This window comes from Trachemys scripta, chromosome 18, assembly GCF_013100865.1.
Source record: "Trachemys scripta elegans isolate TJP31775 chromosome 18, CAS_Tse_1.0, whole genome shotgun sequence".
NCBI lineage: Eukaryota > Metazoa > Chordata > Testudines > Emydidae > Trachemys > Trachemys scripta.
This window is the reverse complement of record NC_048315.1, coordinates 12,206,204-12,232,983: the sequence shown is the minus strand read 5'-3', so window position 1 is coordinate 12,232,983 and position 26,780 is coordinate 12,206,204. Positions and strand designations below refer to the sequence as shown.

Genomic DNA, 26,780 nt, shown 5'->3' with positions numbered 1-26,780 from the left:
AGTCCCCTACTTTCTCTTACTATATTCTCTACCATTTCTGGAGGAGAGGGGGAAGAAAGTGGGCTTTTTCACAAAGCAAAATGAAAAAAAAATAATTTCAATTTTCAAAAACTGTAAACTAAATTAATATTTCCAACATTTTTTGCAAACTATTTTACCTTTTCCTGATCAGATCTATTTTTAACTAAGGGCTTGCCTACACAGGGCAACTGCCTGAAATAACTATTGCAGAATAACTTATTCTGCAAAAGCTATTCTAGAATAGCTGTCCACGGGGACACTATTCTGAAATAAAAGTGATATTATTCCAGAATAATTTTCCCCTCTGGATGCACACTAATTATTCCAGCATAAGGTGACTTTTTAATTATTCCATAACATCCCTTCGTAAACAAGCCTTTAGGTAGTAGGCCCCTTGGAGCAGGCTGCCTTTTTGTTACGTAGTTGTACAATGTATAGCAAAACGAGACCCTTGTGTGCGTGAGGCTCCTACATGCCAGCACAACACAAATAGTAAGCATTTTAAAACACATTAGCTGATTGAACCTTAAACTTCACGGTTGACCATCTAACCCAAATTAATATTATTAAACATTTAAATTGAGGGGAGTGCCTTAAAAGCCACAATCTGGTTGGATCCTATTGCACTAGGCACTGTACAAACATGACAGTTCCTGCCCTCTTAAATACATCACAAAAGAAAAAAAGGGTTACAAACCCAAATATTTTAAAAACATTTGCAAGACACCTTTAACCAAACCTCAGAAACTAGTAAGGCTCCTTTAACCTTGACATGATCAGGGAATACCAGTTTGCATTGAAACACCATATGATCAGGTTGAGTTTGGATTACAGGACCATGAAGTAAAGCTAAAGGTTGTTTAATCCAGATTAATTTGTTTTTCACCCCCATATAAAAAGAGGAGAAAGGGCTAACTGATGCACCCACATCCTCTATATTAAAATAATCACATCCTTTTCTCTTAATTTGTGTAATTGCTAGGGTCCGGACTATACTGCAGTAGGCCCTTTTTAGGAACTGATTTAAATGATTACCCAACAAAATTTCAGTAAAATTGGACATTAATGTAATTTCTAGCAGTTTTTATTTGGAAGAAGACCAAGCCAACAGACATCAGCAATATCTGCTTAAATAAAGGTATAAATATTTTCACATTATATTCTTTGCCTTGAATTGAAAAAAAAAAATAAAAAAAAATAAAAAAAAAATGTACTTTTGCTCTCTTCTTCCCCTTGTCTGGTATTGGATGCACTTACCTGAAAGAAAAATCTTGGTTTTAAAGTCCTAAGTCCTGGTTCTGCCCATAGAGAATTGGGGCCTAAAATGCCACATGTCAATTTCTTTTGAAAAACAGAATGCAAGTCACCTGAACCACTCACTAAAAGAGTTTTTTTCCCTTTAATAAGAAATGATCTAAATAAAGTCTTAAGGTGTTTCTAGAACAGTTCACTTAGAATTGAGGAATGCTCATTTCCCTTCCCTGGCGTAGGTCCTACAGCAAAACCAGAATATCTCTCTCCCAAATCTGAGAGACTGAACAGATTTCATTTATTCTAATGGAACAGACAGGTCAAATTTCTCACATTCACTACCTGAATATTTATTATCAACATTAATCACTTAAAAATGCCCATCTTTTCTTTCCTTTTTTGGTTATGAGCTTTTTGCTTCATTATGTTGCAGAGAGACCTACAGGCTTTTTTTTTTTTTTTCCCCAGCTTGCCTTTTACATTACTAATTTAAATTTGTCTTGCACAGAAGACACAATAATGACTTGAGAACTAGTGAAACGCCAACCAAACAAGAATCAAGGGAGTGCAAAAAGCCAAGCAAAATGGGGGGGGGGGAGGAGAAGTATTTTAGTACATCTGCTTACTATTTTTTCCTATGTCTTTTGTTAACATCTGCTTAATTTCATTGAGTAATTAACATTTTTAGGAAAGGATATCTTTGTTAAAAAGACTCACTACCCACTTTTAATTAAGGTGAGAGAAAACAATACACACCCCATCTGAGACAACGGATCGGGTCCTCTAGCCAAACCAGACTTGACACATGTGATACTGGCAAATACCTTTCAAACCCTCTTTATACTTCATAAAGAAGCAAAAACGGGCACAAGGTCAATTCTAGAAGAATCCTTTGTATGGTCCCTTTAACAATACACTTACATTACACTCACAATTAGGGCTATGAGGACTCAGGCCTAAAGATTTTAAAGATATTGGAGCCTCCTACTGTGAAAGGCATAGCCACTTCTTGGTTGAGAAGGAAGACACAGCAGCATGCCCATCAGCAACACTAAAAGCAGATTAAAGGCCCAGTTACTCTGCCTAGACAGAAACCTGCAAGGGCTCCAGAGCAGTGCAGCTTACATGATCAGGGGCCTAACACCATCTCTACTTCCAGAAAGAGTAAGATGTGATATTGGAGTCAAGCCAGCAACACAACCCAAGTAATTTACTGGCAGAAACACAGCAGTTAAGGGAACTTTTATCAGGATCTTATATAGGTAAGGTGTCAAATGTATTGTTAGATATGGTTCTATTTTAAGCTTTATAAGGGGAAATATATTAATGAAAGTACACATCAAAATAACCCGTTACAGTGATATTGCAGTCATTTACTCTTGTCATGAACAGTATTTTTAGGCAGCCATGTTTACCAGACAATAGTCAATTCAATTAAATATATAAAAAAGGGTGAATGTCACAAAAGCAAGGAAATAGTTAAGGCTAGAAGCCCAGTCAGTCCCCAGCTCACCCTGCTGTATTTAGTCACTGTAGCTTATCTTCAGTTTCACATACTGCTATTAGAACATAATATTCTTATACACGCACTGACATAACGGAGGTTGACTGCAGATTCCTCGCTTTTGCAAAGCCCCAAACCTATTTCAATATAGTATGAAAAAATTAGAAAAACAGAAGAAAAATGTATGTTTAAAAGGAAGAAGGGGAAGGGCCACACTGACATTTTGGGCTAACAGAACCTAGGAATTAGATACAATGCAAACAGATTTGCAGGCTGTCAAACCTTGGCAGGTAATATTTTGCTACATGTTGTATTTACCAGAATGTCATACACATTATTCCTTTTCCTGGAGTTGTGGGCAATCAAAATAAATGCCACAAATAAAAAAAAATCCAGTTGCACATTCATTAACCTTTTTACCTACTAAGGAAGAGGACATGGGTAAGAAAAGTGAAGTGAATGTAACTAGTCAACCATGTGCACATCCACATGTACTATACAATTAGGACATTCAAAAATATTGACATGAAACACTGATCCTATATTTTCCTTTTCTCTTTCAATCATATTATATATCTATATATATATAGATATATATATATAGATATATATATATAGTTTAACAGCACATATGAAAACACCACTATAAGCTTTCACTGTAGCCAACAGAATTTTCACAAATATAAACATTATTTTAAGCTTTTAAATTGTTAGATTTCTTCAAACATAATACAGCTATATTGAAATATTTTTTTTAAATCGTTTCAACATTTAAACTCCAAAAAAATTAATCATCTCAGGAATTTGCACCATTCTGTCAATAAATCTAACTCTGCAGTCTTGAACTTGTCAATCTTCACTTAAAGCAAAAAGTTATCACCAAAATGAATGAAGCAGAATCCTTTCTGAGACTAATATAGTGGTGCTGCTCTGATGTTATTTTGAAGTATTACTGTACTAGGAGGTCTAGTTTAGATTTACATTCAGTATTTTGGAGGAGTGGGAGGCAGCAATCCCTTTATAAGCTTTACCCTTGCAGGCTGGCACCCAGGAAGCATCATTGTTATTACTCTATGAGGAGAATAAAGGTGCTGGTAACAGCTATAAGGGCAAGGCAATAGTGATTATTCTGAAGTTCCCTAGTCTTTGGATGAACTGTGTAAAACATTTTCTTAAAAGACTCCATGTTAAAAAGATTAAGAACAAAAAGTCTTCTACAAAATCCAGGAGTAGTTCTGCCCCTTCTTTAAAGTTTGAAGCTTGGGGAAAAAATGTTTTGCAATAACTACTACAGGTTTGCTGTAATAAATGTATATGACAATGCCCTACGCAACACAGGGCCACACATACTGAAGACAAATGTGATTGCTTTAAATGTCAAGTGGTATACAGGTCTTTACTTCTGTGTAAACAGAACGGAGAGGCTCCTGGAACCTCAATAAGAGTCCTGCCACACTTCCATAATGTTCAGCCTTTGGGCAATGGACATCTTGCCATGCTGCAGCGTTCAAATCCTGAAGATCAGGGTCTAAAGAGCATCATGATTCAGTGTCTGACCCAGAACTACTCTCCCGGCTAATTTCAATTTGTAGAGATGGCAAGTTATCTAATCGGCTTTTCTTCTGGCGAGACTGTTCTTTTTCTTTTATTAGAGCACCCCATGCCCGCTGGAGCTCTGAATCGTCCTCCTCTGGAGCGGTTACTGAGTTTTCTGGTTTATCTGGAGTCTTTTCTTGTGTCTTAGGTGCTGATCCTAAGCGGGTCCATAAATTACCTAAATTGGATTAAAAACATGATGTTTGAAAAATCACAGAAATGGATAGTAATGAAAAACTGACGTGTTCAAAAATGTCTTCAATTTTAACCATTGCATTTCCTAAATTTTGAACACTTCAACTATTCAACCTTAATGTTCTCAACATTTTTTTAAACAGAATTTAGTATATTTTAAAGTGCAGGTCTACTCTTAAAAGTAACTATGTAAGATGGTGCTTTTATTTAATTCTTCTACTATATGTATCCAGAGCAATCCTTGCTTACAGCAGTGATAGTTAGGGCTCTGTGTTTGTCACAAATCACATGGATTCCGTGACTTCTGCAGTGGCTGATCCCGGGGCCAGCTGCAGGAGTGGCCCTGCAGCCGGGCACTGCTCTGATGACCCCGGGGAGCTGGTCCTGGGGACCACCCGAGCAGCAGCTGGCCCCAGAGACTGCCTGAACAGCGGTCCCAGGGTGGCCGGAGCAGCGGCTGGCCCCCCAGGGCTTCCTCCCCCATGGCAGCCAGATCGGCGGGCCCCCAGATTCATTTAGGGGTATTAGACAGGTCACGGACTGTGATGTTTTGTTTTTTGCCCGTGACCTGTCCATGACTTTTGCTAAAAATCCCATGATTAAATCATAGCTTTAGTGATAGTACATTTTCACTAATTTTACTTCTGTTAGAACTGTAGAATCACACATTTTTGAATAAGGCTTTGTCTACACTAGAAAGTGGAACCTTTTTAACTATACCAATATAGTTAAACTGGTACAACCCCACCCAATGTGGGCACAGTTATATCAGTATAAAGGTGCTTTGTACTGAGATATAACTTATTCTCCTTCCAGTATGGGAACAGCAACCCATATAAGAAACCTTTATGTTGTGTCCATGCTAGGAGCTGGTATATGTACATTGATTAAAAAATAAATAAATCATACCCCGTAACAACAAAGTTATACTGATAGACTTGGTCCACACACAGATTTTGTAAGAGAGCTGGATTCAAATGCATCATCAAAAGAAGTTAGTCTTCCCCAATACTTCCCTTGCATCTGTGCAGCCTCTATGTGGCCTATAGACGCTTTATTACTGGTGATTTACAAGTATGAAAAAAAGACAGTATGACTCCCAGGTTAAGTTTTCAGGGCTGTCACCAAAAAAAGCTTTCTTTTTGTAAACTGAGAAAATGTGACCTAGCATCACTAAGAAAGTTACGGAACTGTATCGAATTATTTTCATGAAGTCTTCTGAAAGTAGAGCCACACTTTAAAGAGAATGACAGTGAACATAAATAATTGTATTGCAATTCACAGTCAAAATGACTGAAGGTTAGGAACGTATATAAACAGTTTGAAATGCAAATTCTTTGGTTGCTATAGTTTTGCACTTTTTATTAGCACGTTATTACACCTCAGAGTTTGAGATATCTTTAACAACTGCTCTGTTCAGACAAGCTGAGCAAAAGAATAAAAAATAAAAATCAGGAAAAGTTCAACACTGAGGATAGAGAACAACATTCAGGGAAAATCTGTCTTAAAAGTTCCTTTATTCTATATGTTGAGAGAAAAGTAGAAATTAAATGCAATAAATTATATAATAATTCAACCATCATTCTATGATATTCTCCAAGACCAGATTTTGAAGACATTTCAACCAAATTCTGCCCTCAAAAACGTGCACAAGTCTCATTATCTTTTATGGTAATTGCATACATCTCTCAGGGCAGAATTTGGCACTTGTGACTTCTAATAACCATTACTGTAGTGCTTTACAACTTCAAAACATTCCACAAACATTCACTACTTGATTTCTAACTTCAGTCACCAGAATATTATTCCTCCAGGTTTTCATTTGAAGTTCCTCTTGTTCCCTAGAATCAAAGCAGTAAAGTATCTTAAAGGGAATAAGCCAACATTTGTGATCTTCATTACAAAAACTGCTTTAGCTATTACAAGTTATTCACATGAGGATTTTGTAATAAAGCTCATGAGATGCAATCTCTATGCAAGATTATAAAGTCTAGAATTTTATCCACATGAATGGCAAAGCTTTAATGTTTAGGAATAATATTCTGTTTTTAAGTTAATATCCTTTGGTTATTTTCTAGTCAAATGCCACTAACAGCATCAAGACATCATTGTCGTCTGTAGTTACAAGCTACATATGCACCCCTAAAGTAAAGTCACATTTTCTCTCTGTAAAACAAACCTGCTTTCTTCTCTCTGGTGTCAGAGTAAAGGCCTTTCACATCTTGTTTGGGTATCCCTAACCGGCTATGTACATCTGATACTGATTCTCGACGAGGGGTGGAGGTGCTACTTGGGGGCTTGACTTCTGGAGAATGAGGTCTCTTTCCTAGTCTCTGGCGTACATCTGGAAATAACGTCACAGTGATTAAACTGAGTATTTATGTACTGCATTTATTTTAACTGTTCCAGCTGATCCTGTGTCCTTTATCCATTTGCAAAATTTGGAATTAGAGAGGCTATGTATTATTGTTTTTTCTGAAGTCTTAATTAAATCTTAACATAGCTCACTGTGTTTGAAATGCTCTGAATTCCTGTATTACAGTTTATCCAGGCTTGAATTATTTCTATGACAGATTTGTCACATGGCATCTTTGCAAGGTACCCCCTTTTGGGATGTTTACTCTTACGTGGCTGGGCTTTTTCCCCAAAGATTAAAAAGTAACAACTTTTCTAAAGATCGCCAAAAGCCATCTTTGTTTTGGATTCCATTTCTATTTTAGGAATATAAATACTGAAGGAAGAGAAAAGGGTCTCTGTCTAATGTGAGGCAGTTTATATGAAAAGCATGATTCCATTAATTACTTTTTAGAATACATGAAAAAATCCGCTTTAAAATTACAGTATTGCTTCCTCTAACTTAGAGAACTAAACTGAAAACCAGAGCAAAAGAATCTTATTGTAAAGATACTTAACCCATGACGTGAACCATGCCATACTGAAAACTGTAAGGGCTGGTCTACACTATCACGCTAAATCGATCTAAGTTACACAACTTCAGTTACGTGAATAACGTAATGGAAGTTGACGTAGTTAGAGCCACTTACCGCGGTGGCTACATTGCGCTGTGTTTACATTACCTGATTTTGTAGTGCTGACTGGCTGACGCTGCCCTGTATTATTCTGACGTTTTTCCTCTAACAGTAGTCTTACATCTGCAACTTTTTCTGACGATCCTTTGCTGCCAATCCGGTTTTTGACATTACTGGATGCTATACTATCCGCTCTCATAGAGTTCCTAAATAAAGACATAATGTATTTCTAATCAGCAAATAAATTCCCATGAATGAAGCCCAACAGAGTCCTCAGGAAGGCCCCCTGTGCATAAACACATTTTGGAAGTTAGGGATATCAGGATTTCCCCCATTAAGAAATGGGGGAGAACACACAAAATCTATCACTGTAAAAAAAAAAAAAAAAAAAAAAAAAAAAAATCTGCATTCCAGAATCAGTCTTAGCTCTTCTTCAAGCATATTATCAATATGCTCAGAGCATTATATGCTGCATATCCTGCATCCAGGATGCCTTAGAAGCCTGTAACAAATAGGTAGCAATGTTTTTCCAGTTTTAAACCAGGATATAGGCATATCTTGTCAAAACAACAATAGACAGAGTACCAATGCTTCTCTAAGTTTAGGTTCATCATCGTTTGTTACTCAAGACTATAAGCCATGTGCACAGGGGCTGCTTGTAAACATCTTACCAGTCAGGGATAGTGCAGATAAGGGATACATTTGTAGGCTATGATAGTACAGAGCTTGCAATCCCTTTTGCTAAAGAGAAAATGTTTTGTTTTTTTTTAAAGATATCTGCTACAGGCTCTAGTAATAAGTGCTACCAGCACTATTCTGATAGTATTCTGACCACTACGAGGTACTCTGAAAACTAAAAATAGTGATGTGAACAAGCTTAATCAGTATCTGTTTCAAACAGAAGTACACCAGGTTGATGTCAACACAGCAGTTCCACTGCAGTCAAAGCAATTCAGAGTAAATGAACAGTCTCAGAACTACTAGACTGATTTAATTCACTTTATAATGGTTCCATCATGTTCTATCATAGTATTGACGGGACATGCAGATTTTTATTAGATTATTAATACTGAAAATATTTATTAAAACCTACTTTTACTTTTTACCATTAAAAGGGTTATTGTTGGTTTATGGTTGGTGTCGATTTTATGCACATTTCTCCTAGATTCATCAATGAAAACACACCAGTCAGTTCTATTTATTTTAATCAGGTTCTCATGCATTAACACAATGCTGCAATGTTAGATTACAAACATTGCAAGGAATAGTTATTTAACAATTTTACATTTGGATTAAGGGTTAATTTCAGTGAGTTTTCTGTATTTCTTCTTTTTAAATATCTTTTACTGAATCATGTCAGAGCTACAGAGGGCATGCTGATGCTGCCACTTCACTTAAGTCATTACAGTTATGCCACTGAAATGACAAGTGATTGATCTTAACGAAGAGTCAAATGGGATAAGATTTCAAGGAGAGTTGTTACTCAGTGCTAAGGATTTTCAGCATTAAATATACTACACATTGAGATGTCATCCTATAGTGTCTACTTCAGAAGGGTTCCATATTATATCCAGTCAAAGCAGAATACAGGTCTGTCGCATCTTAGGCGCATTTAACATGCGCAATTTCAGCTTTATGCAGTTAGCAAAAACAAAAACAAAAAAACAAACACACAAAAAAAGAAAAATAACAATCTTAATACTGTACTTGTAGTGCGGGCAATTCCGCCCGCCATTCAACTCAATGTAATTTTGACTATATGCGGTTTTCGCTTTACGCGCTAACCGCGGAATGGAACCCCCACGTAAGAGGAGACTCGCCTGTACTGCAATTGTTGTTAAGATCTTCACATGTACTATTGAGTCACTTCTTTTGAAATACATGGTCTAACTGGAATGATCTTAATACACAAGATGTTCTGTGCCATGAACAATATTAAGTAGCTACTGAACATGTTTTTGGACAATTCTTTTATATTTACTATTTAATAAACAGTTATTTCATAGATTTTTACATAATCAGTATATACTTAAAAAATTACAGCCCCAGTCTTGCAGACACTTATGCATATGAGTAAATTTAAACTTGAGTAGTCCCATTGAATGCAACAGGAAACTCAGATATATAAAATTACTACGTACATATTCGCAGGATCAGGATCAAACGCCTGTACTACATGGGTTTTAACCATTAAAGCGTGACTCAAAATACTTAAGTTAATGAGTTGAGATCCTGAACAGTTATTGTACTTTTTTTTTTAAATTTAAAAAAAAAAAAAAAAATCAACTGAACTGCTCGTCAATTCATATAAGTGATTACATTAAATTATTTTCAACAGCTTTCAAGCTTTAAAAAATAATTTTAACCAAATCAAAAATATAATTATAATATAATGCAAGAAACACTTTATGACTGGGTTTTTTAAGTAATAAAATGCAAGAAATTAAATTTTTACCTAATAGTTTTCAATTGAGATTCCACCTCATCAGCATACATTGTCATTTTCATGCTCTTTTTGGGAGATGGAGTGGATATCATTTTCAGTTCAAGATCATAGTCCATTTCATCAGAATCAGACGCACTGGCACTTGATCGTCTTGCCGCACTGCGATCTCGAGACTGTTTGAAAGCTTGTAGTTCATCCCGGTACTCTACCACAACCCTGTCATCCTCATCCATATCCTCCTCTTCCTCCTCCTCCTCCTCTTCCTCAATAGGCTCCTCAGGAACATTCACTAGGCCTGAAACACAACAATTAATTTTGAGAGATCGCAGCTTATCTTTTTGATACATGTTTGCAGAGTTTTTGTAGTCATGTTGGTCCCAGGGTACGAGTCACAAGATGGGTCAGGTGATCTCTTTCACCGGACCTACTTTAAATCCTGAAGAAGGGGTCTGTGGAGCTCAAAAGCTTGTCTCTTTCATCAGCAAAAGTTGGTCCAATAAAAGATATTACCTCACGTATCTTATCTCTTTTTCATAAAGTTAATTAAAAATCAAGATTTAGAAAAAATGGCAAGTAAATACAGGAAATATAAACCTGCCATGAAACATGCCATAATCTGTACCATTCACTGTCTCAGAAGGGAGGTTAAGTACTACCGCTGGATTTTTTAAAATGTCTGAGTAACTGTATGATCAATAATATGAAGCGATACTTGATAAAATAAAGATAATTAATTCTAATGATTATATAGTGCCTTAAGGTGATCACTGCTGGTGACAGAGAGAAAGATTTCTTCCTGATCCCATATTCAGCATTGCACAACAGAACAGGTGCATCATGTACTGCCAATGTTCTAAATCTTTAATATATACTCAGTTAGAAGTAAAACAGTGTTTTAATCTTGTGTTGTATGCAACAGGAGGCAAACACTGCCCCATCAAGTAATACAGTGTTAATCACACATAGTTAAATGGATGATGGTGCAGTTTCAGCACCCTCTTCCAATCTTCATATGACTCAGTACATATACAGGAATATATTCTAGAAAATGTATTGAATGCACTTTGTATCAGTCTTTTTTTTTTTTCCTTCAAAGTAGTCAGCAGATATGCAGCCTCCTGTACAGCTTTTCCTTAGCACTTAACATATTTCTTCCCATATTAGCTCCCTAATACACACACCCATAAATCACGTGACCACTGTAAAGGCTAAAATACCAATTAGAAGCTCATTGATTGGGTTTTCTGGACTATTTTTCCCCTGGAATATATACTACCCAACTACTTTATTTTTGTCATGTATTGTAAGACAAGAGTTGAAATGGCAAATATGACAGTTTAAAAGTGAAGTGTAAACAAACCACTAGAGATTTTTGTTTTTTATGCTCCAGACCCCATTTCCTAAATCTCTAAAAGAAAACAATCAAGTAAAATGAAGTACCTACTGACTTACACTAAGTGATTTGATGTTTTGTATCTGAACTGTTGCTTGCAAAACCATAGGACAAAATCTAAGTGCTGGGTGGAAAAAAGCATAGCTCTCTTTCACTTATCCGACACTGTTCTATTTATCAGATTAATTATGCACAATCTATGTCAAGTTGACAAATCCAAAGACAGTAACAATTATATTTTGTCAGGTATTCCATTAATAAATATTTCAATTACTGTTTTACTTGAGAGAATGCTTTTATTTAATTAAAATTTATTATTTTAGAATTTATATTGTGTATATTGATGCTTAGGTTATACTTTGCATTTGCATAGCACCTTTCACAAGAGGATCTTAAAAGGACTCACAACATCCTTGAGAAATAGTTATCAAGTAAAGGTTAAGAACAATGTTTAAAGCACTGGACACACATCTGGGCTTGAGTCCTAACTCTGTCTCAGATTTCCTATGTGATCTTGGACAAGTGACTTCATTTCTGTGTCTCAGTTCCTCACCTGCAAAGTGGGAATAATGTTGTCCTGTCACAGAGAGGTATTGTAAGAATGATTCATTCAGATACTATGAGCCATATAAAGTGACTAGACAGATAGGGAAACAGGAAAAATTAGGTCATGTAGCAAGTAAATCAGTGGCTAAGCAGGGTCAAGAACCCTAGTATCTTGACTCAATTCCATGTTTTAACTATTAGAAATGCCTCCACCCAAAACTAGCATGTGGTAACCACTGTTTTCTCCTGGACTAAACTCTGCTTCGGTTAATTATTTAATGAGGCGAAGTGGACAGAAAAGGCAGGCCGGTGAAGCACAAAGACCTGTATTTTATTTCATTCTGCAGTTTCACAACAGCTGCAACACAACTTGTTTGAAGATGTAAAGCACTATATATGTTCCCAGTACGGTCATTAATTACCTGAATGCCGGTGTTTATAAGGAGGTGTCAACCCAACATCATCCCCAATGAGTGTCCTTTTCTTTATCACATCACGATGGATTCGACGTGAATGATATCTTCGTTTCCTGGAATGCCAACAAAAGCAAACATTTCTGCCATGTAAAAGGCCAAAAGAAAGTGACCTAAATTTAGCCATGGAGTAACAGCTGTAACTTCTATTGACTTCAGCGGCAGCTGAACGCATTTATTCTATGGCTTTATTTTGCCCAGTATGAATATCTCAACTATAAGCACTTGTTAATTTTGAATTCAAATTTTTATAAATGTAAAGTCAACAAGTCAACTTTGCTAAAATACAAATCAATGCTCCCCACCCGCAAGTCTACAGAACTTTGAGGGATGACACTCACAAGTTAGATAGCCTTGTAAGCATGGCTAGACCCATGCAAGGTTCTACTCCCCTTTATCATGTACTCACCAAGAGTTGCTAAGAATTCCTTTCATGCCACCATAATTAGGGTTGCCATATTTCATGTAGTACTGACTTCTTCTTGCAGCTCCCAGCTCTTTTTTATCATCTGAAAATGTGTAATTAAGTTAAAGGAATACTTTTTCCCTAACCACACTGGAGCAAAAATAAAGAGTGCCCAGTCAAAGATATGAAGCATATATCGTAATAGGCAGTCTCAACTATTGTTGAGCTATACAATATGCAATCTCCTTCATGTGAGTAAAAGATCCATGTACTTACTAGGAACAAAACGGATTACAATGCTTGCTGAAAATTCCTCTGAAATAAAACTAACAGTAAAAGACACTGAGTTCCACTAATGTCATTCCATGGAGATACGAGTTTCCATTTATCACCTTCCTGTTGTATTATGTATCACTTTAAGAGCTGGAATATGGAGACTATCTAATGGGAGATGTCACTGTCAGAACTGTATGAAAAAGGACATAGTCAAACTGGAAAAAAGGCAGGACTTCAGTTTGTTTACCTTAAATGCATTAATATTATCTATTGACATGACTGGAGCTGGCAACAGCTTCCACCAATACCACATAAAGATTTCCAACACCATAAGCACGGCAAATGATTCTTGATGCTCAGAAAAGGCAAAATTTGCCCTTATGCAGAACCTATTTTGTGGGCTTCAGTGGGATTGAAGTGGTAGATATATCTTTTACCGAATCTTTGCATTAGGCTGAATTTTACCCAAAATGAGTTTTACATATACGTTCTTCACACATTAAAAATACACACAAGTACTATGAGATTTTAACATATAATGCTTGACAATCAAACACTTTAATAATGATTTTATTTTTATCTGTGATGTAAAGACATCATTTTAGTCATCAGTCACCTTCAAACACTGTATAGTGCTAGTGCAGTGAGTCGTTTACCTTTAGTAGCAAATCTCATGAACAGTTTGTTTCCTTTAGCCAGCTTGTTGGCTGGGCGTAGATCGTTACGTAGGAGAGAATCTTCCTCTACCTGGGAGAGCACATCCAACTTTGGAAAGAAAATATTTTAGATACAAAGATAAAATGTTTTTCAGCACAGATTACATTCAACAGCAAAGCTAACAAATGATTACTAAGAAAGTTTATTTTTGTGTTAGGAGCTTTCCAGCAGATTTGTGAACTCAGCTGTTTTGCATTTCTTTAACAGACTGATTTATTAAAGTAACATTGGCTAAAATTATTATTATTTTTTTAAACAAAGATTCCCCTCCCTGTCTTATAAATACACTAAGTTACTAAAACGAGGCTTTTTAAAATCTAATTTACTTTCCACTACTTCTGACTATCTACATTTCATTCAACCTGGACAATGAAAGACAACTAGTCAATTTTATTTTTGCTTACAGTCAGTTTCTAGCCTGTCACACACTAGCACAATGCTGCAATGTCTGGACTGCAAAAATACAGCAAGTGTTTGTTTAGAGAAGTTTCCATTAAATTTATTATTATTAAATCTGTTATACACAAACTGAAATTTGGACCAAACTGACCTGACAGTATCTATTAAGCAGCTCATCTTAAAATAAACAGCTTTTTAAAAGCAACAGAGGGTCCTGTGGCACCTTTGAGACTAACAGAAGTACTGGGAGCATAAGCTTTCGTGGGTAAGAACCTCACTTCTTCAGATGCAGATAGCTTTTTAAAAATTTCTTTCATCTCTAGCAATATATCAGTTGGTTTCTTTTCAAAAGCAGCATTATTTTAGATGTGCTGTCCCTGCTGTTGCAAGAGTGAAACAAATGACTTAAATAGATACATTCCCCCATGCATACCTTTATGTACAGTTTGCCAAAACCGAATAGCGTGGCTCCTCTTCATCCTTCCTCCTAATTACTCTCTTTATCTCCTCCTTCCAGTCTTTTCCATACCTGCTTTCATACTGTCCTCACATGGGTGGAGCAGTTTCAGGCTTCCCATATGCCAAATGCCCTCCCGCTCCTAAAAACTCACTTTCACAAAGCCATCCTAGGCTGGTATCTCCACTGACAAAGTCTCTGGACTTCTCCTTGCCTTAAATGTTTTCATAAGTACTAAATCTGATTTAGCAATTTAATTTATGATACTATACAATAGACCAGATTCTGTATAATATTTTTGCATTAAGAGTAGAATATCGGAACGACCTCACTGCCCAAAACTGAATCTCTCATGTTAATGTTTTTCTTTCTGTACTGACCTCAACATCACTTGGATTGTCATCCTCAACCTCTCCTTCCTCGGTCTCATCATCGGAGCTTTCCTCCTGTTTGTCTAAGAATAAACAAATTTTAGGATATTCTTCCTGATTTTATGATGTCGCCAGCATTTGCTTTTCATTTCCTTATATTTTCTGAAATCAAACCGAGTAAGTTATCAATTGTTCTGTGTAGCCTGGAGAATAATTAAGATAGTAAACCTCTGCAAAAATTTTAAACAGGTGTTTAAACTAACTAATCATAGAGCTTCCTTCATGCTGGCGCTCTCTACTAATGTAAGTGGTTGAAGCAGTAAGGATGGATTACCCAGTTCTTATATTAACAGACAATTAAACACACTGTGTTTCATTTTATTAACTGCAGAGAGGTCATTAAATGCCTTAATTTAGCTGCCACTTAAAAATATTTGAATTAATCTTCAATAGTTAGAACTATGTTCAATAGTTAGAAAGTCACTGAAATAATCTCTGCAGCTAAAAAACTATGAGTTATTTCATTTCAAGAATCTAACATAAGTAGTTTTGGAAGCAAACTTTTAAACAGTAATACCTGATTACACTAGTCTATTGATTGTATACACTGTGCATTGCTAGTTGATGGCAGATATTTTCAGTTTATTTTTTGGGGCTAAGAAAAAGATTTTGTTTATATTGTCAGCAGAATCTTGTTTCAAATATTTCTGAAAGACAACTTAATAGTCCTTTAACGGTGCCTCTCACTCAGATATCTCAAAGCACTTTACCAACATTGGGTAAGCCTCTCAGCAGCCCTGTTTAGTGAGGGAATATAGATTCTTCACCTAGCAACTAAATGCAGCAACTTTCAGAGTGGAATACAACAGCTGGTTACAGCACACAGCAACTTCACAAAAGTTATGGGCAGGAACGAAGGAATACTGAACCCAAATGAAACCATGGAGAATATTCAAACAGCAGAATGCAATTACTTTGGTGGAATTTGGCCAAGTTACCAGGGCTAGCATACTGCCTCTTACAAAAAGGGCCACAGGATCTTTAATTACTGCAAGAGGTTTTTAATGACAAAATGTGCCTAGCTAACTCCAAAATTATTTAAAAAAATATATATATATATTTGAGCCAAAGTCTCCCTAATATGTTGGATTTATCCGATTCCTCAGACCTTAACTTACTTCATAAATTCTTTCCAACTGAAGAAGTCTGAACTTGGCCCAGTATCCTGCTTTTCCAGATGACCAGATGCAGAAATGTATGTGGGAGTTTAGGTCAATACATATTTTACTACTGTTGATATACACGGCATAATAATTACTTTGCACCTGACAGGATCAATGTGAAATAGTCTCCAAAAATAACACAAGATGTATTTTAAGAATGTTACATTTTGTAGAATCTTGGTATTTGCCTGAAATCAAAGGTTATGTTGTGTTTTAAAACTGCACAAAAAAAGTGTTCAGTACAAAGAAATAAGACATGGTATAGAGGAGGCTGGTAAAATGGTATAAAAAGCACCTAAGTCTTCCTCACAATAGCTATTTTTGTATAGACTTGAGTTTTCCCAAGGCAGGAAGGGGGTTGTTAGAAAGGCTCTGAGTTGCAGTGGAAAGCTGCAAGGAGAAATCTGCTATGAAGGCATCTGGAAGCATAACAGAGTTGTGAAAACAGACCACATTTGATGGTTTCTGCTAGTGCATCACGTACAGAAAGTGGAGATCGGTAATCTGGATTTTGTTCATGCAACTCAGACCTAAGCATCATTTATAGTTTCAGTTGAAACAAATGTTTTTATGAATTGCATTGTCACTATTGGTTGATAATGTGCAATTCAATATCTTGGTTTGAACCACATCACAGGAAGTTAACACATCACCTAGCAGCAAAACAGTTGGATGTAGTTAAAGTAATAAAAGCTACAAATTCCTGCCTGTGGAAGTATAATGGGGTTATAATTAGGGGGGGGATGTTGTCAGCAAGTAGGTTCCAGGTTTATCACAATTTGAAGGTGTACCTTAACTGCTTCAATTTATACAACTTACCTTGCAGTATGCTCTGTCTGGAAAAGGAGACTATGGGCACTGTGACAGAGTGGAATATGTCCGAGTCAAATTATGAACATTATCTTGTTCTATGTGTGGAAATGTTGGACACTGATTGCACAAAACTGGACATGCGCAAAGACTCCTTAAAGGACTAACACTAAGAGCCATCAAGACTGCAATCTGAGGTCAACAACTTTGATTATCTTTCAACTATTGGCCCATCCCCATGGAACAATGGCTTTTCTACAGTGAGGAAGGGGCAAGCATGACTGAGGGGTCACTAGCGTTTGAATATGAGCACATGGCTCAGAGGAGAAACCCTATTTAAGGGCAGGGTTCTGCTCGGGGGGGAGGGGACATCGGCTACATACAGGGACTTGCAGAGAAAGGAGGGAGGGAGGGAGGAAGGGAAGAGAGAGAGGACTAATGCACACGCACAGGAGGGACTCTGTCCAACTTAAAATACTGATAAAACCTTAGACTCATGCAAGGGGTGAGCTCATACTAGGTCTCAGGACTTTTGTTTTAAAAGATCTGTAACTCGAATGCTTTAATAAGAAGGTCACTATGGTTAAACAATTCCTGTGTTACTTGCTTTCCTGCCACACTGTCCCCAACGGGGTAAAGCTACAAGTCCGGAGTGCTCACAGCCCAGGTGGAACTCTGGGGAGTGTATGTGACTGGGGGACTCAGGAGGTCACAGACATTGATTTCGAAGTCCTGGATAGCGGCATCCCACATCCCAAGGAAGGGCATTAGACAAGAGGTCAGAGCTTGGGAATGTGCCCTAGGGTCTCAAAGCTAGAAACAGTGGCTAGACCAGCGGTCGGCAACCTTTCAGAAGTGCTGTGCCGAGTCTTCATTTATTCACTCTAATTTAACGTTTCGCGTGCCAGTCATACATTTTAATGTTTTTAGAAGGTCTCTTTCTATAAGTCTATAATATATAACTAAACTATTGTTGTATGTAAAGTAAATAAGGTTTTTAAAAGTTTAAGAAGCTTCATTTAAAATTAAATTAAAATGCAGAGTCCCCTAGACCGGTGGCCAGGACCCGGGCAGTGTGAGTGCCACTGAAAATCAGCTCGTGCGCCACCTTCGGCACGCGTGCCATAGGTTGCCTACCCCTGGGCTAGACTCTAGCCAGACGCAGTTGGTTTGGAAGCACATGGGACCCAGCAATTGGGTCCATTTGCAATAGATTTGTAAACATACAGTGGGGTATTGGGTCAGGTTTTAACAGGGTCAAATTCAGAGATAATATAAATAGTGATGGAAGTTACACATTGGTAAATCAATGTCATTTGCAGAAAGGACGGTGTAGTAACAAGGAAAAGCAACCAACAGGAGGGTTGAAGATGATAAAGCATCTTCTTACACCCACTTGTTTCTCATTGTTACCACCCCACCCTTCCACCCACTCAGCTTGTGAGTTACAAGGACTGTGTAACTTGCCCCACTACTTAAAACACCTCTGAATTTGTCCTTATGTCTAGAATGTTCAGTACAGATCATATTACTGATTTTGGTATCTCTCCAACCCACCTTTTAGGAAGCAGCTCCTTCAAAAGGTTTCCAAGATGAAAGCCTTTTTTAAAGTGGCAGAATACCATTACCTGAAACTACATGACAGAACCTCCTTCAGTAACTCAAATTATGCAGCACCCAAGCCAAGAAAATATACTTTAAAGAATGCGGATTTTTAACTGCATGACCTATATCTTCTGTGCATCTACCTTTCTTGTTTTTTTCAGTTGCTTTCTCCTCGTTGTTTTCTCTGTTTTTGAGTTTATCCTGATCAGGCATAGAGCTCATATTTATAAGAGCTCGTGTTGCTGTCACTTCATCAAGCCAGACAACATTACCTAAAACAAAAAACCCATACAAAAATAGTTCTAGTTAGCTAAAATTTTCCACACAGGCCCTTAAGATTATATCCTTTATCTTACAGTCCTTTATGTAGAAGACAAATTACTAGTATAAAACTTCAGTCACATAATAAGTATATAAAGTTATATGTACCAACAGGAAGGGAGATTATCAGCTATGTTTCATAAAGGGAAAACAAATCCTTTAGCATGTTTGATCAGCAGGAGACAACTCTTATCACAAAGGACAACATAGGCCACACACCATATTATTTTCTGATCAAAACTAAAAAAACAAAACAAAACGCTGAAATGATTAAGGTCTACATCAATAACAGGTGTCAAGTATCAGAGGGGTAGCCGTGTTAGTCTGAATCTGTAAAAAGCGACAGAGGGTCCTGTGGTACCTTTAAGACTAACCGAAGTATTGGGAGCATAAGCTTTCGTGGGTAAGAACCTCACTTCTTCTCTTGCATCTGAAGAAGTGAGGTTCTTACCCACGAAAGCTTATGCTCCCAATACTTCGGTTAATCTTAAAGGTGCCACAGGACCCTCTGTTGATAAATAATAGGGGCTCATTTATTTGTGCCAATAACTAGAAGACCCACTCAAGATTATTGCACCTTCTGAATATGCTAGTGAGCAACCATGATCAAATCAAGGATACTGGCTCATAAAATGATCCGTTCATTTATTTTTAAGAGTGTTGTTTAGTTTCACTGTGTAAAACTCTTGATAGTATTCTAGGAAGTATGACTGAAGTATACTTTGTAAAATAATTAAGTTTAAGTAACAAGAGACTTCATTGCAGAACTCTGCTGTTAATCTTTGCTGAGAAGAAAGGAGAGACTGTTAAGGGGTTTTTGTACAGATCATCAAATTTGTAGATTAGTGATGCAAGGATTAGCAAGGTTCTCGTGCATTGAAGAAAATACAATGCAGATTTCGTACATATAAGAAAAATGCTTGTAAGAAGAGATAGAATTAAAATTATATGCAGTAAAACTGATCATGTCAGGCTGATGATAACTCTGTTAGAAATGTGACAATGAAAGAGGGGAAAAAGATTTGAGAGGTGCTTCTTAAAAATAAGCATTGAGCAAAAGTCCTTTTATTGAGATGCATTCAGTCCAGATACAGCCACAAGCGTTATATGCTGCTCTGCTGTTTAATGATTCTGGAAAAACCAGAGCAATAAATTTTATCTTGTTTTATATTTAGATGCCTGAACAGATAAGATTCACTGTACGTAAAGGCAGGCTGAAGAAGGAAAAGCTACATATAAACCAAATACCCAAGTGCCCTTCAACCTTTGGATTTTTAAAGTCTACACCTTTTCTTTGTTTCTCACTCTGAAGAACAAGGACAATACCTCAATACGTCTCGGACCTTTGGTGCAACAGTATTGTACCATTTGCTGCAGCTTGTCATTTTCACCAGTGTTAGCATCTTTCACAACATTCTATATTGCAGCAGGGTGTAGCCAACCTAACCTGCTAGAGCTGGGGTAATTTTTCTCACTAACCAATAACTTAACTATATATTGCTTTTGATATTCACAGTTCTTTAACAACTAGTTCTTTCAAACACCCCTTTGAGGTAGTAAGTTTACAGATGGGGAAGCTAAAGCGCGGAAGGGTCAGCGACTTGCCCAAAAGCTACAAAGGAAATCAGTGGCAGGACTCTGGAATACGAAAAATATTAAGAACTATAGGCTAAAGACTTAGTTTACTTACACGATGTGTCATCTAGCCACTCAATATGAGCAGGAGGATACTCTTTAAAATAGGCAAAGATGTCCTGGGTACTCATCTCATCTACCCCGCAAACGTGGACTGTATCCAGCCTCACTTTAGGGATTGCTGTAAACAAGAAACAAAACCATTGCTCATTTTTACAAAATGAGTTTATGTATTAGAAACATGTTGAATTAAAAATCAAAATCATTTTTAAAAAGCGGAGAATAGTTTATTAAAGTCAGGTACATCCTATACCAATTTAAAGGCATGATCTTCTAGCCCAGTGGTCTGGAACTTAACTTATAATTTCACAATGTTTTGATCTTTTTAGTTGAAAATAAAAATAGGATACTTGTCAACACAAAATCATTAAGAATATTAAAATGTATTGCTATAGAAATTCTACTGCCAATCACCGATTATAATTTGATTTTAAAGACAGCATGCATGTTGTTATTAACTTTTCAATAAGAATGTAAAATCTTCAGCTTATTTTAAAGGTACAGATGCCCCCCCGGGTTACGCAAACCCGACTTACACAAATCCGCACTTACGGACAAAGTTCCGTAAGCTAGAAATAGCTGTTGTTTTGTGGTTTTTTGCACATAATGGTCGGGTATACGTTTAAGACTTACGCAAAATTCGAGTTACACAAGGTGTTCCGGAATGGAACGCTTGCGTAAGTCGGGGAGCATCTGTACATGATCAAATAAAAAAAACAAATCATGCCATTCTGAAAGTTTTTTACCTAGTATTGTTACAAGCAGTAGTAAGGTTATCCATAACGGAAAATTAAGGATATTATTTTCCTCTGTTTTCAATGTCTTCATCATATATTTCACAACCATCTGTACAGTCAATTTCAAGTTTCCTCTGTATAATCAATGGCCTAGGTCTTGATCCTGCAAATGGATCTGCACAGAAGGACCGTTAGGACCTAGGTCCTGCAACTGCATCCACATGGGTGGACCTCTATGACCACATTGAGCCCCACTAACTTCAACAGGATAACATGCACGTGGATCCCCCCACACTAATGCAGTTGCATGATTGGGGCTTTAGTTTCTTTTCTGTATGTTCTGTACACAGCAACAAAGAGAAATATTTTAAATAATATGGGAAAACATGGTTGTAAAACCACAAAGACTGGCAAGGGATTCAGAGGCAGGTGCTGAATGGTTTTCAGACTACTTTTAACCCTTTTAAAAAGTCTTTTTTTTTTTTTTAACTTGATAACACCGTTTTCGTTAAATATTGAACGGACAACCTACTGGAGCCTTGTAACTGTGTGCGTGCCGACAGCTTCTGCTGTGTCAACTGGCAGAAAAGCCTTGGACAGCCAGTCTACACGCAGCAGTGGATATTGCTGCCACGTCAGAAAAAAATGGTGTCTGCCCAAAATGGTTCTGTTTCTTTTAAGTGTCATCATCCTCCCACAACAATTTTAAGTGTATTTATTTTTTAGATTGTCTTCAAGTATTTTTTTTAAATGGGAAAGTGAACAGAAAAAAAGGGAAGTGAAAAATACAAGATATTACTTGTACCGATGCTCGCTTTTTCAGGAGTGAGGTAGTTTGGCCATCAAGCCAGGAAACAGGAAGGAAGCAATATAGAGATTCTGCCTTTTGTTCTGTTTGGTAAGCTCATGGTACATTCCCTACCTTTCTTCATCATGTCTCGCTCCAATGCCACATTCCTTTGGGCAAGGTTCACTTCAGCTCGAAAATGAAAGCGCTTCGCTCTTTGCTCCTTTTTCTCAATTGCTTCCTGCAGGAAACAAGGTCCAATGGAAAAGGAAATTGGTGCTTTGTTCCAAACAAGTTTCATAGTAATACCAGACATTTAATAAAACACAAATGGCTAGAAATTAATCATTACAAAGTTTCTATTAGTTTTCAATAGGCAATTTCAAAAGAAAATTATGTTAAAAAGGACAAAATTAAAAACTCTTTCACAGCTTAACTAAGAATCAAACGATTATTGTCTTGTGGCCAAACAGCATAGCAGGAATCATGATGTGTTGTCTTTCACTGACTCTGTATGACCTTGGACAAATACTTAACCTTTCTGATGGATAACCAAATTTACTTATCCTTAAAATGAGTATACATCAAAGGCAAAATTCAGCAAACCTTTACTTGAAACAAATGTTTCCTCTACCAGGCAGACCAATCTTTTATTTTGAGACTGCTGGCTTGCTTACTTGGAGGAAAAGAGAAAAACATGTTGAGAAGATACAGATCACACAGAGTTTCCAGACAGTTAAAAAAAATTATTTGAAGACCTGTGGCCACTGGGAATATCCCTTTGTGTTTGCACTTCACCAGTACTAACTGGAATGCTGACTATAGAAATCTTGCTGGGATTGGTAATCCAAACTATTTCCAGAGAGCCCATCAACAGTGATACAAAAGATGTTATGCAAGCCCTCAACAGAGACGGTAATTTTCTTTCTTGCGACTGATTAAGAATGCCTCAGTCTAAAAAATTAATGAGTGTTTTAAAAATCTCTCAATCAACTAAAATGAAACTTGTCTCATAAAAATATCCTTAAGCAAGAACTGCCCTCTGATATAACAAGGTAAATTTGTGATAAACTTTTAATCATAGTTTTATTAGATTTCCCAACCAACTCATTTTCATTATTCAGCACTGTACATTTTTATCCATAATTATGTATGCCATTTTGAAGCTGTTATTAAGGAAGGTAACAAAGGAGGGAGATTTTCTCACTGATACTATAACTTTAATTGCTTCCTGAACGACAAGTCTCTGACACACAGAAGCTATAGATTTGTAGCCAAGAATGCTGATTTTCAATCTCGAGCACCAGCTCCATTTATGCTCTTGGGCAAGTAACAAGTTCTCTGGCTGAGCTTTCTCTAGGCAAAATGGGAATAAAACTCACGCACCAGCTCTCACAGCGCTGTTGTGAAGATTCGTGTTTTATCATCATCTGAAAATGTAAAGTCCTAATACCACCACAGAACATGGAACAGTACATTTCCTTTTCAATTTCCAGATACGACGTACAGTGATCTGTCATACAGTGATGCCAATTATTTAAAAATTGCAGTGTGTGTCAGAGACCAGCTACAAGTTTAAGCTTCCAAAGAACCACAAAATGAGCAAACCCTGTTTTGAAGTGGCTGTTAATTTATGTACTTAAGGCCCAGTATGTGGAAACACACAATGATGCCCTTTGAAGACTCAAGACAATGGAATTAGATTTTCCTGCCAAACACTTGTTTTTCCTTGTCTGTCACTCACATAAGAAGAAAAATTCAGCTGACCTGACTCAAAGGGCTTTGCTTTGCACTATGGAGTGGCATCACTGCAATTCCAAGAGAGTCTCCTTGTTTTTTGGCACTGAGCATTTAGAAACGATATTACAAATTCTTGGCGGGGTATGAAAACTTTGTCTACAAATAAATCTTTCACTATAAAATCATAGAAAGAGATGTTTGGCTCAGCATTTTCACAGAGCTTGTTTATTTTGTACATTTTGTGACTTACAAATTGCTGCCTCTAATAATTTAGATGAGACAGACATCACAGCAGGAGAAAAATGTCACCAACCTAACATCAAAACAAGAGCTCTCCAGCTATAAAAGAGTGTCTAAAGTCAGTAATACTCAGACCTTAGTGGTTCAGGAGCCAAATTAGTGATCAGCATTGCCCAAAAGAGCCACAGTAGTGTGAATTCATTGTTTCATTTACTATAGTAATATATTTATATATATATATAAAATTCTCACAGCAAAATGACTGATCAAGGATTTTTTTTTAATCAACAACAATTGGTTAATAACATAGTAAAAGCATCCTGATTGGTTAATTATTAAGGCTCAGATTTTGTCTCAGATATGTTTAGTAAAAATCATGGATAGGTTGCGGGAAATAAATAAAAATTCATGGAAGCCCGTAACCTGTCCGTGATTTTTACTAAAACTATCCTTAACAAAATGGGGAGGGAGGAGGGTCCAGCACCCACAGCGGCTGGGCTGCTGGAGGAGAGGAAGGGTAGTGGTCCCCCTGCTCTCCCCCACCATGGCTGGGCTGCTGCGGGGTTCCCCCTGTCCTCCTCCACCGGCTGGGCAGCTGCAGGGGGCTCCTGCCTCCGACGGAAGTGGGAGCTCTAGGGGAATCCCCAGGGAGCTCCCGGGTCCCCCTGCAGCCCAGCAGCTAGGAGTTGCGGGGCTGCCTGCTGACAGCAGTCCAGCCCCGGGGCAGAAAATGTCACGGAGGTCTCTGGAAGTCACAGATTCCATGAACTCCATGACATAATTGTAGCCCTATTAATAATTAAATCACACAGTGTTTTAATATCAAAACGCCGCAGGAGACACATTAAAGAGCCAATCACTGGTTTAAGTGTACCTGAAAATGACCATTTATCTGAATTTCCTGGAGACCAGTTAACAATGCTTCCTATCCAACAACAGTAATACAAAACTTTAAAAAGACCCACAGCACAATATTACCTTGGAGGTGACATCTATTCCTGTGATGAAACTTCCAGCTTTGTTTTCATACCTTCTACTAGTATCCTGAAACAAAGCAGAACTGTGATGAAGGCTAAATGCAACAAACCAGACTGATAAAATCTCACCTGGTAATCAGCTCTAAAATAAATCCATTCCTTTCTACTCTCTCCTAACTCAAAGCACCAGTATGGTCTTGACCCAGATGTGGACAACACTCACTCAATGGAATTACATACAAACAGAATGGATCAAAACACATGCCGCTTCCTTTAGCATAAGTAATTTTTAGCAGTAGTTAAAAAACTAGTACATCCACAATCACAGGTGAAAATATACTCTGCCACAGCAGGAAGTGGAGGTGATAATCAAACAGCATTTCCAACTCTAATGTCCATGGTTTCAAGTATAACTGTCTTCCAATTGAAAAATTTGTGTGTTTAACATAATCATATTATTTTAAGACATCAGACTCTCTAAAAGTTACAACATACCAGCATTAAGTTATCAAGCAACCTTTTAGCACAAGATAACATTAAACTCAACTTTCAGATCAAAAAAGTAACTTTTAAGCCTCTTGGCGTCATTGATTCTAGTCCCAGTTCCCAAAATATCCCAGTCTGAATCACTGCCTTTGTTTTGTTAAATCGCCCAAATAATGTCATAAGAATTAAGAGTGACATGGAGAGGAAAAAAACAGGGTTTTTCATTGTTATCGGTTAGTTCTGCTGAGTTCACCAGACTGCACTAAACCATGTAGATTCTATGCCAATAATCCCATTTCTTCTCTGCCCTCTAGCTAAAGCCTCAGCATTCCCCTGGGCGCCCCCCCCCCCCCCCCCCGACTCGACCTGTTAAGTGTGACAAGCCGCCCCGTCCTCACTAGGATTCTACCTCGTGTTAGCTCGCTCGAGTTACTCCCTAGTGCACAGCCTCAGAGATTGGGGGGGGGAGGGGGTTACTGTGCTACCTCGGCCGCCGCTCCCGCCTCACAGCCCCCCCCCCGCCCGGAGAGGGGCTGCCGCCCCTTCCCCCCCCCCCCCCTTGTCCCCCTGGGCCCCCCCCCCCCCCCCCCCCCTTCCGCCCCCTCCGGCTTCCCCCCTCCCGGCCGGGCCCCGCACCGCACCGGGAGCAGCTCCCGCAGCGAGCGCCGCACGGGGACGGTCTCCAGCTCGCCCTCCTCCACCTCCATGGGCTCGGGCTCGGGGCCGCGGGGCTGCTCCTCCTCCGCCGCCGCCTCCGCCTTCACCGAGATCCGCAGGCCCCGCACGGCCGCCATCGCTCCGCCAGGCCCGCGCGCCCGCCCGACGCAACCAGCGAGAGGGGCCCGCCGGCTGGACTGAGCGCCGCGCCGCCTCCGAGCCGGCCTCCGCGAGCACAAAGACGGGGTGGCGGATAGAGCGCCGCCGGCAGGGCCATAGAGATGGCAGCTGGCCAGCCAGAGCGCGCTTCATACCATAGAGACAGGGAGGGAGCGCGACCAGCTCGGTCCTCCAGGGCCATGGAGTACAGAGAGGAGGCTAGAGTGGCCAGTTGCCTTATTGGAGCCTGGCTCTGCCTGCAA

At 38.2% G+C, this 26,780-nt stretch overlaps 1 protein-coding gene across 2 annotated transcripts; it reads right to left on the bottom strand.

The window, feature by feature from the left end:
• Positions 1-1,089: 1,089 nt before the first annotated feature.
• Positions 1,090-26,542, bottom strand: NCBP3 (nuclear cap binding subunit 3). 2 transcript variants are annotated; one of them, XM_034752366.1, is made up of 14 exons: positions 26,343-26,542; positions 25,217-25,282; positions 22,394-22,499; positions 20,730-20,855; positions 18,862-18,990; positions 15,090-15,163; positions 13,793-13,901; positions 12,864-12,963; positions 12,404-12,510; positions 10,052-10,337; positions 7,645-7,802; positions 6,747-6,911; positions 6,363-6,408; positions 4,413-4,550 (listed from the first exon to the last, which is right to left on the bottom strand). In XM_034752366.1, exons 1-13 carry the CDS (start codon positions 26,493-26,495, stop codon positions 6,386-6,388), a joined length of 1,602 nt encoding a protein of 533 aa, XP_034608257.1. In that variant the 5' UTR covers positions 26,496-26,542; the 3' UTR covers positions 4,413-4,550; positions 6,363-6,385. The 2 variants fall into 2 exon arrangements, with proteins under 2 accessions (XP_034608256.1, XP_034608257.1); XM_034752365.1 differs by lacking the exon at positions 6,363-6,408 and having other exon boundaries at positions 1,090-4,550; positions 26,343-26,541.
• Positions 26,543-26,780: the final 238 nt, after the last annotated feature.